Genomic DNA, 15,388 nt, shown 5'->3' on the forward strand with positions numbered 1-15,388 from the left:
GCCACCAGGCTTTACTTGTGCCCCAACCAGGCTAAACATTGCTTATTAAAGTTTTTTTTTTTTTAATGTTTGCATTTTTAAATGCAAACACCAACTTTGTAGTTGGTGTTCAGGTGTTAATCTTCTAATCTTTCAATAACACATGATTTTCAAGTGATATTTTCTTATTTCCTGTCAAATTAAAAAAAAAAATTTAACTCAAAAACATGACGGGCCGCTGGTTGAACGACTGCCCTACCCTACCACCCAACCACCGGGCTTAGCAAGTTTTCTGGGGGAAACCTTGATATTGGGGAAAGAAAAACGGACCTCTGAGCCAGCTGAGGATCAGCATGAAGATCCAGAGGAACAAACCCACATTCAGCAGTGTTGTAAAAATCAATGAGGTTTATTTGCAGTCACAATGCTTACACTATATGTAGCAGACATCCAAACAACTCAAACAGCTATTCACTCTATGGACCCAACACATTCAAATCAGGGACACAAACCAAACTTAGGAACATCCGTGAGTGCTGACATGGTTAGAGATGAGCTAGTTGTCACAAACAGTTAGCAGCAACATCGTACAGAGTAACACACGTTGCTAAGAGACGCCTTTACACTGTCCCGACTTCTACTGAGGTTCTTCAGGCTGAGCTGGTCTCCATGTCTCCACGCTGGCTTCCCCTTCTGATCATTCAGTCTCACACACACACACACACACACACACACACACACCTTGGCCATTTGAGCTCTACCGCAAGTTCACCAAGTGACAACACACACACCAGGCAACAGAGAGCCACTCCACTCCACACACACACACACACATACACACACCAAAAGGACTTCACTGCAGGACCCAAACGGGGGTCCGAGGAATCCAGAGTGTAAACAAAATGGTGGATACTGCACCGAGCCTGCCAGAGGGGGAAACGGAGCTGCGACCATGTTGCTTACACGTCATCAAGCAGCAGGCGTGTGTGTGACGCCTGCAGGACCGTCAGGCTTTAAAGGAAAAATCTGCTGGGGGGGGGTTTGTTTTTCTGTTTGGGTTTTCTTTCTGATCAGCTGCCACATTCAGACTCCCGACTCTACGGCGTTCAGGCAGGACAGCAGAAACACTGCAGAGCAACTTAGTGCTGGTTGGTGGTAGAAGACTGAGGGAAGAAAGAAACACTGAGCAGATGTTTCACTGCAGCTGGAAAGCAAAGCAGCAGTGAGGAATGACGCACAGATGTTTCTTTAACTCCTTCAGAAAAAAAACTCCATAATGTTTAAAACTACAGCAGAGGAAGAGTCCGCCTCTAATCTTATGCGTGTTAATGCTCACTCTGCATTCTTTAGGTTTTATTGATTGTTTTTGTTTTATATTACAGATAACTTCCATATTTGGTCTCTGTTACAGGAATACCTCTTAAAGACTGCTTTTCTTCTTATGATCAAAATGGATGAAAAGCTAGCATGACTGAAACCCTTGGAGAAAACAGAAGAGTCCGGGTGGGATCACATCAGAACCACTTAACGTTTGATTTACTCTCACTGATGAAGCGATTTGGTGAAACCCAGCCAGAACACTGGCTGCGTATTAATATTCGTTTGTGGGGAAAGCCAGAAGTTAGTTAGTGTCACGTTCCAAAACTAAGAAGAACCGAGGAGCAGCAAACCCACGTGGGAGATTTCTCTGCTTCCTCCTGCTGGCTAACGTTTAGGAGCCATGTTGAAAGATTGGACTGAATAAAAACAGCAGAATGTTCCTTTAAGAGCTGCCTCCCTGCTGCTGCACAACTATTTACATCACTTCAAGCAGAGACTGAGAAAAATGTACAGCATGGTGCTCTGACTCCCTTTCTGTTAGTGTGTGTACCTCTGCCCCCCCTCACCCCCCACGCAGACGGACAGTTTGCACTAACTCACTACACTGTAAAAAGCTCAATCACACGTGGGTTCAATCCTCAACTCATCATCTGGTTTAAATTCGATCATTATAAACATTGTTCAAAATGTTACGAAAAAAAATTTACACTTTGTTTTGTTTTTTTTCTGTGTGTTTTCTATACAAGGCAGGCAGAAGCGGGTTACTACGGTTACCGGTGTTCGTCCTCTGCGGTCCCGTTTCCTCCGTTTCTCAGCCACAGCACTCTTGCCTTCCTCTGTCAGTGATTTAGAGTGCCAAGACGTGCCAAGACATGCAACCCCCCCACCCCCCACTACCAGACCCCACCCCTCCCTCCCCCCTCCGCCAGGTGAGTCAGACCAACACGGACTGGCTTTAAAATAGATCTGTATATATTTATATATGCTTATATCAAAAAGAAGGCGGGAAAGTTTAGCCAATGTGGTGTTGGGATGAGCAGATGTTCCCTTAGGCAGCCCGGCCCAGGGAGGAAGCTGGGGGGAGTGGGGGGGAGGAGGATGCAGGGTGGGGGGCAGGGGGGGCGCCCGCTCTGCGGCTGGGTGAGGCTCTGCTGTGTGGAATGTCAGCTCATCATGTCGTTGCTGTTGACGCCGTACGTCGAGTTCTTCATGCTATCGTTGACTTCCCTCCTGAACACGGACAGGTTCTGTGTGAACCTGCATGGACACACACACACACACACGCACACACACACACGACTTTAAACTTCAACCATCACAGATCAAAGATTCAGATGGTTTTACAAGAGTTCGACTTTAAAAACAGATTCTGCAAAAGGAGAGCAGAGGGCCAGGTGGACGGGCATAAATAAAGTCTCACTACACTGGAAGGTTCTATTAGTACCAGAACATACTGGCCCACTTAAAGGGACGGTGCTGTGTGTTTTTCCAGTCACATAGTGCCATATTATAGCAGTCAAGTAATTATATTAACTTCATTCAGTTGTAATGACAATACTTTACATATCAAAGATGACTAAAATGAAATTTTACTTTGATATTTACAGTCTTGAAATTGGGCCTCTGTCTCTTTAAAAACTGCTCTTTCTGAAACGCCGCCTTCAGAAAGTCATCACAACATGGCTACTCTATTAACCCTTTCACAACGTTTTTATCAGCATTGCACTAAGAAGTAGCTCCTATAATGAGCTCAGCAGATCCACAGTTTCACCAGGTGTTGCTAATTACTGCTGGCTAGTCTGAAGGAGTTGAATGGGAGAGGAAAGTCGATTTTAAGCAATACTGCTTCAAATCGACTCTGAGTACTCTGCTCCAGTTAGCCAACATGGACATTAACAGGGTCACTTCTCACCTGCAGTTATTGTGGGATTTGTAGTTTAACCAGCACAGACTGCTTGAAGGGACCCCGGCCCTCAGGAAGACAGACAGCCTGAAACCCAACCCACCTGTCTCGATTCTTTGTTAGAAGGTTTCGCTCTATTCCCTCCATCAAGTTCTCAAAGCATAAGTGCATGGCCTGCTGCTTCTCAGGAGGCTGGCTGCTGACGATGCTGTTCCTCAGGTCAGCGAAATACTGCAGGACACACAAACACACACATCCGTTGAAACACACTTCAAAGACAGCAGCAGGTGAGAGCAGAGGGAGGAGCTCACCTTCTCATTGAGCAGGATGAGGCCCAGCAGGGGCCGGGACATGGACCACTGATTCCTGCAGTCCTCGAAGATGATGATGTTCAACACAGTGGACAGCATCTGCAGGACGACACAGAGACGGTCAGTCTGAGCGGACACAGCGCGCCACCACGGGAAGCTGCGAGTTGATTGGTCTGACCTGCTGGATCATCTCCGGGTGCTGCTGCATAATGTGCAGGAAGCGGTCGTCTGTTGCCATGGGAGCAGGCCTCTTTTTGGTGGAGCGTGACAGCTGCTTGAACAGGTAGGTGACTATGTGGTCCAAACTGGAGCAGCAGCCGGTGCACACCATCGTATCTGAGAACACACACACACACACACAGAAAGAGAGAGACAGGTGAAAACCCAGATCGGCCAGTCGTCCCGGTTAGACCGGACCGCCACCGGGACTCACCCAGCGCCGTGAGGCCTTCTGATATCGACGACAGGATGTACATGACGACGTGCGGCTCTAAACTGGCGATGAAGTTCATGTGGTCCTGAGTCAGAACCTCCAGCAGGGAGTAGAAGGACTGGCTGAGCTTCGGGTAATCCTGCAGAGACAGACAACACACACACACTTACTGATTTCACTGCTGGACACTGGTCAGGAAATCTACATCCACCTGCTGGTTTCCGCTACATGTCTCAGTCCTTCTAAACTATCAAATATTAACATCCAATAACTTTCATCAGAACATCTGCAGGTAAACCTAAGACTTTTTAAGACCTCAGAAAACAAAGATGTAACCAGGCGACTCAAATTTTGGCTTCACCAAAAATCCCACCAGAAAACATGTGAGATTCAACAGTCATGCCACTGCAAAGTTTAAGAGCTGTTATTAATGTATTTAAGGCCAGCTTACAAAAAAAAGAGAAAATGATTTAAGACTTTTTAAGGCTGTGTGGACTCACCTGTCCCAATAGCACATTTTACTGGACAATAAAATGTCATATTAATTACCGTGATAAACAATAATATTATTGTTTTGAGACCATTTTTAAGAAATTTATTGAAAATGGTGTGATAATGCAAGTTTGCCCTCTCAAACTCCAATAAACTGTAATTTTTAACATTAGAACTGGAACATATTTGAAATATCCAAAATAAAACCATAAATAAAATGCCCCTTCAAAAAATATGAATCATCAGAAAAGAAATGATCAAACTAATTTTAATTTATCATGCAATTAATTATTAGCTTATTGCAATATATTTATGGGCAGGCATTAAATATAGAATCTGAATCTGAGAAATATGAAACCAGATGGAGGAAAAGAAGTAAATAATGGAGGGTAAGATACAAGGGAGGAAAGAAGGAAGGACAAATAGAAGTATTAAGTATGGAAGGGATGAGGAAGATGAGGAGCCAGGGTACAAGTATTTAAGGAAGGAAATGAAGAAGGAAGAAAGTGCACAAGGATGGAAGGACAGAAGAAAGAAGTCACAAAGGAAAAACAAAAAGAAAAGAGAAAAAAAAAAAGCACCGGGAAGAAGATGAGGATGAACATGAGGGACTCAGACACACATAGCAGAAAATCCTGAAACCAGATTCCAGACTGATTAGGAAGCAAGCATCAACAGAGAGCATCCCATAAAAACAAAGAAGTGGCTTCACGTTGAGGCCATTAGAGACATCCTGTCTAACTGCAGGAAAAAACTCAACATACTAGTAAGTCACTGTGAGGGATGGAGAGCAGTAGTTTGATGAAGGTTTGCAAGGCATTGTCCAGAGCGTCGTCGCCATAGAGACGGAAGACCCCGAAGTTGACGTAGTTTCCGCTGAGCACGGCCTTGAGCATGGCGAAGCACACGCTGACACCCTTCAGCTTGACGCTGTACACCTGGTCCTTAGGAACCTCGCCCAGAGTCAGAATCCGGTTCCCTGGGGGACAAACAGGCTACTGTTAGCTACCATTAGCTACTGTTAGCTTCCATCACACTTCAGGCTGCATTCCAGTCCAAATACCATATGTGGTGATCATCTTGCTGGTTTCTCTGAACAGCAGGATCCCATTTGGTGACGATACGTCAAACTGAAGCCGCTGCGATCTGCAGAGAAAACAAACTGTCTGACATCACACACAGCAGGAAGTAGAGACGGACGCAGCAGAGACCCTCACAGATCAATTCAATTGAGATTCTTTGGGTCACAATTTGATTCCTTATTGATATAAATATGTCAATATTTAAATCATTTATTACTAAATATTAAATTTAGTAATAGGTAGCACACAAATAATTAATTAAGGAACCCAATAATATTTATAGGTTTAAATTATAATTTTTTTTTTCCTGCCAATATGAACTGCCATGGTGGCATATGTTACTTTTAACAGTGTAAACATGAACAATTTGGAACCTGTAAAATATTTTAAAGTAAAACAAACACAATAATCTTGTGCTCAGTATGGAGTATAAAAGTTTGAAAATCACAGTACCATGTTAAAAGTTAATAAAACTGTGAATAAAATTAATTCAGCATATTTCTAATCTTCTATGTTTCATGGAGACATTGTCAGGATGGCTGTTTATGTGTTCATCCATCCAGATGATCACATCATTCTTTGTTTTTCTTATTAGTCAGCTGATATTGCAGCTCCACCTGCTGGATGGCAATAGAAACTACATCTACCACCTGTTGGAGTGGAGTTCAGGTGGTTCAGTCACAGGACGGTTTGTGAGTCTGTCAACTGTGGCAAATAAAATTCATTATTAGTCTTTGTTTAGAATTTCTGCAAAGAGCTTTTCCCTTGCATGTCTTAGTGTGGAGCAATAGTTTAAAAGTCTCTTTGTATATTTCATAATAAATGTGAAATATTTATTTTAAAAAAACTGTAACGTAAACACTTCTTTCGCATCACATAAGTCACATGATCATCAGTCTGATTTCACACCAGGTGGAAACCACAGACAGCGACAGGAAGTGGTAGCAGAATGATAAGTTACTTATTACATGAACAAACTTATTCACATGTGATTTGAATCCCGTTTCTTACGTAATGGAAACATCGCTATTGCAAAATTGTTTTTTTTTTTTTTTGACATTAGTAGAATATTGACTAAGTTTTGCGCACGTTTGTAATGGAAATGGTGCTACTGACGCCAGTTTAGAACTGGAACCAGTCTGGTGGAACCAATGGGTTCATGACAGTAACTCCAGAGTCTTAGTCTACTCAGCATGACAGGAAGTGTGTACCTGTTGTGAACTAGCTCTGCCATTAGCTTGAGGACAGGAGTGGTGCAGGCCGGGTCGTGGTACCACAGCTCAATGGCCCGCTGCAGGATGGGCATGTACGTTGGGTATCTGCAGAGCTGGTTAAGGACACTTCAGCTAGGTCAGTTACAGCAAGAAGAGAGACAGCAGCTGGATAAAGGGATGGAGGGATGGAAGGAGGAAGGATACATCCAGTCGAACAGCATCATGAAACTTGTCTTGGCGTTGAAGGCAAACGCGATGCCTCGGAGGTCTCGCACCAAACCCACCAAAGTCCTCTAGAAGAGACGGACAGGGAACCGTTAGTGTGCTGGGGCAGAACCAGAACAACCAGAGGAAGTGTGTGTGTTCACCTCACCTTGGCTTCCTGCTCGTTGAATGTGTTCGTACTCAGCATCTGAGCCACAGCCTCAAACGCAGCGGTCAGAGGTAACATGAACTGTTCAAACTGGTCCTCGTCCTCACCTGCACACACACACGCACGCACGCACGCACGCACACACACACACACACACACCCCACCATTAAACTCCCACCGGCAGAGACAAGCCAACAGGCTAAAGGTTGACTGTGTGTGTTTGCGTTTACCCAGATCGACCATGAGCAGGCGACCCAGGGCCGTGTAGAAGGTGGTCCGACAGCGCATGTCGCTCAGGTTGGACTGGTTGTTCACGCCCAGGAAGGAGAAATGCTCACTCTGTTGCAGCACAAATATCGACACACACCCCTTGTTAGTGTGTGTGACTGTGATGGTTGGCTATTCCACTCTGGAAGTGTGATCTGGACCCGGTCCAGGGAAATACTCACGGTGTGGTTGTTCAGCATGAACTGGACAGCGCTGAGCTTCACCAGCTTCCTCACGCTGCTGTATGTGCACAAACAGGAAGTCAAGGAGAAACTCACATCCTGGTGGGATCCTGACCAGCAGCAGGAAGCTCTTCTCCTTTTAAACAGCACATATGAAGACCAGGACGACTAACTGAGGCTCGTCATGCTTTGATGTAAACTACTAAAATGAAAGTGAGTGTCTCTCTGTGAACAGATATAAACAAGCTGACGAGGTTAGACAGAAACCTGGTCAACCAACATTAGCAGCTCTGATGGTTGAACAGATTTCTGCAGCAGCGATGTGGTATATGAAGGTTAACTCTGAAGAGAACAGCATTCAGCCTGAACTGGATCTCCTAATTCTGTCCTTCTGTTATCCTGGAAGTCCAATATATCTGCCAGTTATTCCCAGGTCAGGATTCTGAAAGACCTGACACCCGGACAGAAGTCAGAGACACACACTTCCACACACTCAGTAAGGATATCCTAAGGAGAGGTCGTTCAGCAGCTGGAGTGTTTTGGACGTGATTGGCTCACACTGGCCCCAGTACTTCAAGTTTGTAATGCTGGAAGAAAAGAATCAGACAGTCAAATGAACCAGTCAAAACAGTCGGGACACAAAGTGGTGTAAGGAAAACACTCCTCAGACTGAGGCCTCTTACATTTTCCCTATAAAGACGCTGAGGACCATCGTCTCATCGTTCAGCCCCAGAACTTCTGATAATCGTCGATAAAGCTGGAAAACAAACATGTTTCAATGACATACATCAGGTTTCACCTCCTACAGGTGCTGGATGTCTGATGACCACACGATTCTCTCCCGAGGCAACATACAAAGAAATCATCGTCCTTATTTTAACACAAACTTCTTAGGAGCCACTGTGGAACATCCAAAGAGCCGCTGGTTGCACACCCCTGACCTCTGACCCCTGACCTACAGTCATCTTCAGCGTGTCTTTAGTCTTTGTTTACAGCTTTATGGAATGCAATACCTGCAAAATGTGGCTGAATACTCCTAAATGTACAATCATTTTTAAGAACAGTTGTCATTTAGATTGTATAAAAAAGTTGACAAATTAATCAAAAACAAAAACTCACAAACTCACAAATCTGTCTATTGCTGTAAAAGTCTGCATTCCCACTGAAACTTATCCACCTAAATGCATGTTTTTATGTTTTTATGCAATCAGAAAATGAAAAAACTGAAGGCTGTCCACCACAGGGACGTCCCAGTGTGATCTGAAGTATCAGATTCGGCTCCTCAGCCATTGTTCAATGACAGCTACTGGAGATCCTCATACTTGTTCTACCATCTGTGCCCAGGTTTTACCAATCAGCTGAGTTTTGTTTTTTGTTTTTTTGCAAATCTGTAGTATAAGCCCTATAGATTATTTTCTAGTTGTAAATAATAAAAGTCAGAGAGACCCTGTGCTGGGAATACCCATCTGTCAGTCATGTGACCTGCTCCTCCTGCAGTGTGCAGCTGAAATACTAGTTATTACATTTTATGATGTTCAAAGCTGAGTTTCTGAGGTGGGACAACCTTTTCAGAAGGTTTTGTTGGATAAAGAGCCAAACTAAAGCCTAACCAAGATGTGCAGGACAGAGCTGGAGACCTCTGGCTCTGCTTTGGGATTTAAAGGGGCAGTATGATGTGTTTTCAGGCTACAGACCCTTTTTGTAGCACAACCAAGTAAATATGTCGCCTTTAGTTGTTATCAAAATGCTATTTATCAAATATGACTTAAAAGAAATTCTACTTTGTAATTTAAGACTTTGAAATTTGGCCTCTGTCTCTTTAAAAACTCCTGCTCATTCTGAAACTCGTGTTGTGAAGTGGAAGTCATCACAACATGGCTCCTCTATTAACCTTTTATCAACCATTTTACCAGTGTTGCTCCTATAATGAGCTCAGCAGATGGGCAGGTTCACCAGGTCTTTGCTAATTGCTACTGGCTAGTCTGAAGGAGTTGAGTTGGGGAGTCGAAGCTCTGAAGCTTGGAAACTGCAGCTCTGAAGGGGAGGCGGAGCTAGATTTCCCAGGCGTTTTGCACAGCTGAATGGTTGCCATAGAGATTAAAGGATTTTTCAAACATGCATGAAAGAATCAAGGCAACACTCCAGGTATGATTTTGATGAAGGAATAACATCATAACATGATGTAAAGCTCAAAAACATCCATTTTACATAACACTGCCCCTTTAATTCTTTTTCTCAGAAAACCTTTCCTGGTTGCAGCCTAGCAGATCTCTGGCCACAGATGGACAGCTTACTCATGATTTCTTTACAGACACAACTGCTACAAAAACACCACCAACACCACAGTTTCTACTTTCCACCACTTATCTGAGAAGTTCACAATTTGCAGTTTGTGCCTTAAAGAGGGAGAACAAATGTCAGTCTGCATCACGACAGCGCAGGCTTCCTGTGATCCAGCCCGCTCCACAGCCGTGGGCAGTGCCTCACCTTTGAGGATTTCTGCACCTGGTCGCCGATGTAGATCTTTCGGAACTGTTCGAAGAAGCTGAGCATGGCCAGCTCTAGCCTCTCGTTGCCTGCCTGAGCCAGCCGGGAGTCCGTCAGGTTCATCAGCTGCAGAACCCTGACATGCAAACCAAACCTAGTCAGAAACTACAGCATGTTGAAAGCAGAAAGACTGGAACCAAACCGCAGTCAAGTTAGGCCAGTTGTCTGTTTAAATTATTCTTAATTCAACAGAGACGCTTCCTACCGGCAGACCAACTCTCCATCCATGGCATCCTGCTCATCCGTACTGGCAAATGACACCCGTCCACCGATCACGGCACCGATTATATAGACCAACCATGTCAACCGACCTGCAGACAGAAGACAAAAGCTGAGACTCTTTTCGTTGACTTTTTGCGGCTGGGTTTGAACGCGTTTGGCTGGCCGTACCCTCCTGTACGGTGACGTCTGCAGCGCTGGAGTTGGTGGACTGCAGCAGCTCCTGGTAGGTCTGAGCCGCCTGGTCAAACAGCTGCACCAGCAGAGCACACGTCTTCTCGTATTCACACCGGCCGATGGTGGACAGCTGGTCCAACTGCTGCTGCACCAGCCCGGCGTCATCCAGAGGGTCCTCTAAGCCGTCTCTGTGGAGAGAACAAGACGACTGGATGTAGCTGGGACAGAATGCATGTAGCTACAGCAGGAAGTTCATGGTCAGGAGTACAGCTCCCCCATAACCATAAGGGTTGGAAGGAGAAACCCAGACAACTCTGGTTTTCCCCTTCCATAAAACGAGTCTATTCTGACCTAACAGCCTAAAGGCCTCTCTCTCAGCGCCATCTGGTGCTGCCTGCAGAAATGCAGAGTCACAAACACAAGTGAATAGATACGCCATTACAGTCAGACTGGTGTGTTCAGGAAAAAAATGTGTTTTAAAAGCCACAGTGTTAGAGCAGCGCCCCGTACACAGTTGCTACAGCTCTCAGTACAGCACTCTCTACTCCCGTCTCTCTGCCTGTTCCTGTCAGATTACTGTCAAATAATCAACCACTGCTACTGAAAATTAAAAAAAACATAAATAAATAAAAAACACTGCGGTGGACATTTGGATAAAAAACCAAATTAGTACGTAGCCTATTTACTCTAAGAGGAAAATATTCTTCCACCAAAGCACCAGATTATAGTTAACTCTTTCAAATTCCATTTGGAAATAACTTCTTTTAAACCTTCCAGATTATGAAAACCTGGAAAACGGATGCTTGGTTTGAGACGGTAAAACATATTTTGGAAATATGCATTTTTACATTTCAAGATTACAAAGTTAATCATAGTGATTAATCACGATTAATCACAATGCTAATTGTGATTAATCTCATTTAATTTTTTTAATCAATCAAATAAACGACAGTTAGCCTGGCTGGGTTTAAGCTGTCAACTGGACTTCCTGTGTAACAGCCGATTAATTTCAAGCTCATTCCATCTGATCATGTTTCTTGTTATTATCATGAAACCTAGCAACATTCATGTGTTGTCTATAGGGGAAGATATCTGAGAAATGCCCATCGTTAAACGCTGCAGGAGGATGAAACCAGAAACGTTGGGTAGACTCATGACAACCACTGAGCAGAGTGTGATCTGCGGTCCTGACAGCCTCAGCAGAACCTACCTGAGGATGACGTGGACCGACTCTAGCCGCGACGTGATGTAGGCCTTGGTCACCTCTGGGGTGTAGGTTTCCAGCAGGTGGGGCTCGGTGGCTTTGACGTAGGGGACAGACGCTGCCAGGCGTTGCCACAAACTCAGCAGGTAGTGGACACTGTTGGGGGCAAACTCCCAGTGCTGCAACCCCACAGAACCCCCAGACTAGCTGTTAGAACCCACAACTTCCTGCTATTTTAAACTGCTTGGAGTGGAAGCTGACAGCCTCACCTGCAGGCTGGTGACGGTGAAGTTGGCAATGAGACGGATCACCTCTGGGTAGTTCTCCACTTTGACCAGTTCCCCCAGCTGGTAGTTACTCTTCAGCCTCGCCAGCAGGCGGCAGAACTCGTGGTAGTTGTTGGGATCCGGCAGACACTGTTGCACAAAAGAAATGCATCACAAAGCAGCACCTGACCGGACAAACAGGGGAACGTCCGGGTCAGGTGACTTCCTTACCTGCGGGTTCGCCAATATCCTCTTCACGCCGTCCACCAGATGGGAGAGGAACTTTGCTCGCTCTGCGTTGTTGAAGAGAGACCGCCTGACAGAGGCGATCTGAACTAAACAGGACAGCACCTGCACAGGAACACAACTGGCTCAGAATCCAACAGAAACCTTACTGCTCCACCTCCAGCCCAGCCACACCAGCTCACACTTACCAGCGGGGACAGGGATGGAGGGAGGGAATGATATAAATTGAAAAACAGCTGCAGGGTGGAGGAATCGAGAAACGCTGCAGGAGAGATCAAACACAAAGTTAATAAAGAACATCCAGGTCTGAACTCTGGTGACTATTAAATAATAAAGCATTTGACTGTTTGGAAATTTTCATTTGCAATCTGGAAACTAAATATAATTTCTTTCCTCAATCCAATTATGTACTACTTTGAAGCTGAGAGTGTCAAAAAAATGAAGAAAGGTTATTAATCTTGGATTCAAAGTACTGCAACGTGAACTATTTATGATCCATTTATTAAAGCTTCAATTAATTTGAAAAGAAATGCATTATTGGAGCTTTAACTTGAAGATGCCCCTTTTAGGGCTTTCTTCTGAACAACCCTGTGCTCAACACTAAGTTACCTGATCTCCATGATGTTGGAATCTGTACAGTGCAAAGGTCATCTGATGACTCGTCTGTGGAAGTTCCTATAAAGTCAAAGTTGAGGCAATTGTAGCTGAGCTTGAGGAGCTGCATCAGCAGGCCGTGCTGCGACTCATCGTTCAGGTTCAGGTTCTTCCCTGAAGCCTGGAAATGAGACGACAGAAACGCCACCATCACTTCCTGCCTGTGCTGGCTCAGAAGGTTCAAAATCACAGTCAACTTTATTCACCATGTTTCTGCACACAAACAATGAATTTCACTATGGTTTCATTTTGCTCTCAATGAAAACATTTTAAATGTAAATACCTAAAGAGCGGAAGTAAAAAAGATATATTCTGCTATGTATTTTTCATTTTACAGCACAATCACGTAACTATGTTACCTACAGTTATTATTTATCTGTAAATCAAACATGACTTAAAAGAAATTTAACTTTGCAACTCAACACCATGAAATTGGGCCACTGTCTCTTTAAGAAGCTCCTGCTCTTTCTGACAACACTGCCTTCATCACATCATCACAGCAATGTTTCTCCATTATGCCGTTTACAACCATTCTTAGGAGAGTTGCACTGAGAAGTAGTTTGTGTGATGAGCTCAGCAGAAGAGCAGTTCCACCAGGTGTTTGCTAATTGCTCCTGGCTAGTCTGAAGGATCTGTGTGGGGAGGTGTGTTTAGGGACCCAGAATGGTTGCCATGGGAGATTAAAGGATTTCTCAAACATGCATGAAAGAATCAAAGCCACATTCCACGTATGTTTTTGATTAGAAAACAACATTATAACACGATGCAAGGCTCAAAAAGATCGATTTCACTTAATACTGCCCGTCTTTTAACCATATAGAAAATTAATCTCACATACGGTGGTTTAAGTACAAGTTTGACGCAGTTTGTCCACAGCAACAAAATGGAAGGAGGAAGAGACTAAAGACATGGCTGCAGAGCAAAGATGAGGACAGGAGAAGAAGTGAAAATGGTGAAAATGCCCCTGAGCTGGGGACTAACATCTAAGTCCAGGAGGAGGCGCTGTGGATCTGTACAGTGTAATGAAATTGGTGCAATTATTTTGGAAAGATAACAGGAAGAGAAAACAGCAGAACCAGCTAAATAAACTAAGGATTGTTCTTTCACCTATTAAAACCTAACAACATGCAGTCTGTACAAGCTCTTAGAGATGGTAGTTTCTGACTAGAAGATCAGATTTTGACGTTTTTCCCCCAATCAACTTCCCAGTGCATCTTTGTGTAAAATAAAAAAAAATTGAGAGAGTTGGACTCGTTCTCTTCTGTACTGACCTGTTTGAGGAGGTTGCAGGAAAGTGTGAAGATGTCGAAAAGCGAGGAGTCTCTGAACGATGACGCGATCTTCCTATGTTTGGTCAACGGATGCGTGGTGTCGGCCTGAGGGAGACAGAAACATGAGGGGCGGCTCGGCTTCCTGATGCTGAGGAACAGCAGGGAGGTGACATCATGTTAATGACATCATGAAAATGATATCATGTTAATGCCAATGGTTTGTTTGCTTTCTGTTTTTTATGACTGTATTTTTGTGTTTAATGATGTAAAGCACTTGCTGCTGAAATATACTGTACCAATAAACCAATAAGCTTGATTGGTGATTGATTTAAGACTCAATTTATACCATAATCAGAGAGTCCAGACAAGAGGCAAAACAACTTTTTAAGTGTAGATCTTAAATAAGGATCTGCTGCCACTGATCAGTTTACATCTCAACAGGCTCATCCAGTCACACCAACACACTGCTTCAATCTGAGCAGCTTGAGTTTTGTTCTTAAGAATCGAAGCAAACATTTGCTTTTCTATGTCACCACCTGGCAGGCAGCACAAATGAAAATCTTTACATTTTCTGTCTTTAACACAGTTGGGAATAGCTTTAGCACTAGAGCTTGTCACATGATGAGCCCTCCAATCCAGACTGGAACGCTCTGAAACTGTTAGCGGCTCAGATTCCTCTTCCTTCCACCGTTCCAGTTACATATCTACACCTCACACTGAAGCACTCACAGGAAAACTTACCTGATTTATCTCGTTCGTCAGCTGGGACAAGATGGTGACACCTATGATGCAATGCTCCACGCTGTCCTGGAAACACACAGTTCCAACGTTTGGTTCAACAAACTTTGGTTTTCAGGTTCAACAGCTTTTATGACCATTTTCAGTTGTTCTTCAGCCTCACATTCCATCTCCAGGTATGAATACAGTAGTTCGTTACGAATGAACAGGCTAGATTTAAAGCTCAAGCTTTAAATACTTTCCCCCCTACATACACACACACACACACACACACACACACATTTGTCTGGCTATCTTTGTGGGGACTTTCCATTGACTTCCATTCAATTCTACAGCCTAAACCTTACCTTTACCCTTTTCCTAACCCTAACCATCACATACCTAACCCTAGCCCTAACCCAAACTCAATTCATACCTTAGCCCTAAATCTGACCCCTGGCCCAAAAACAGGGTTTCCCCTTGTGGGGACCAGGCTCCGGTCCACAGGAGGAGCAATTGGTCCCCACAACG

General features: G+C 44.2%; 1 protein-coding gene across 4 annotated transcripts in view; it reads right to left on the reverse strand.

Moving 5' to 3' along the window:
• Positions 1-367: 367 nt before the first annotated feature.
• xpo7 (exportin 7) overlaps positions 368-15,388 on the reverse strand; it is a 26,405-nt gene continuing 11,384 nt past the window's right edge. For 2 of the 4 annotated variants that reach the window (XM_007572735.2, XM_007572734.2), the window contains exons 5-28: positions 14,882-14,947; positions 14,141-14,245; positions 12,825-12,990; positions 12,404-12,477; positions 12,201-12,320; positions 11,973-12,119; positions 11,710-11,882; positions 10,494-10,687; positions 10,309-10,414; positions 10,044-10,179; positions 8,240-8,313; positions 8,063-8,143; positions 7,557-7,620; positions 7,338-7,446; positions 7,108-7,214; positions 6,939-7,027; positions 6,732-6,839; positions 5,502-5,584; positions 5,203-5,417; positions 3,947-4,085; positions 3,692-3,849; positions 3,514-3,612; positions 3,306-3,433; positions 368-2,556 (exon numbers count right to left, since the gene is read on the reverse strand). In XM_007572735.2, the coding sequence (XP_007572797.1) occupies positions 2,463-2,556; positions 3,306-3,433; positions 3,514-3,612; positions 3,692-3,849; positions 3,947-4,085; positions 5,203-5,417; positions 5,502-5,584; positions 6,732-6,839; positions 6,939-7,027; positions 7,108-7,214; positions 7,338-7,446; positions 7,557-7,620; positions 8,063-8,143; positions 8,240-8,313; positions 10,044-10,179; positions 10,309-10,414; positions 10,494-10,687; positions 11,710-11,882; positions 11,973-12,119; positions 12,201-12,320; positions 12,404-12,477; positions 12,825-12,990; positions 14,141-14,245; positions 14,882-14,947 (2,835 nt within the window). In that variant the 3' untranslated portion in view covers positions 368-2,462. The remainder of the gene's footprint in view (positions 2,557-3,305; positions 3,434-3,513; positions 3,613-3,691; positions 3,850-3,946; positions 4,086-5,202; positions 5,418-5,501; positions 5,585-6,731; positions 6,840-6,938; positions 7,028-7,107; positions 7,215-7,337; positions 7,447-7,556; positions 7,621-8,062; positions 8,144-8,239; positions 8,314-10,043; positions 10,180-10,308; positions 10,415-10,493; positions 10,688-11,709; positions 11,883-11,972; positions 12,120-12,200; positions 12,321-12,403; positions 12,478-12,824; positions 12,991-14,140; positions 14,246-14,881; positions 14,948-15,388) is intronic. The other 2 variants (XR_001658729.1, XR_001658728.1) reach the window with 2 other exon arrangements.

This window comes from Poecilia formosa, unplaced genomic scaffold (genome assembly GCF_000485575.1).
Source record: "Poecilia formosa unplaced genomic scaffold, Poecilia_formosa-5.1.2 Scaffold307, whole genome shotgun sequence".
NCBI classification, from domain to species: Eukaryota; Metazoa; Chordata; class Actinopteri; order Cyprinodontiformes; family Poeciliidae; genus Poecilia; species Poecilia formosa.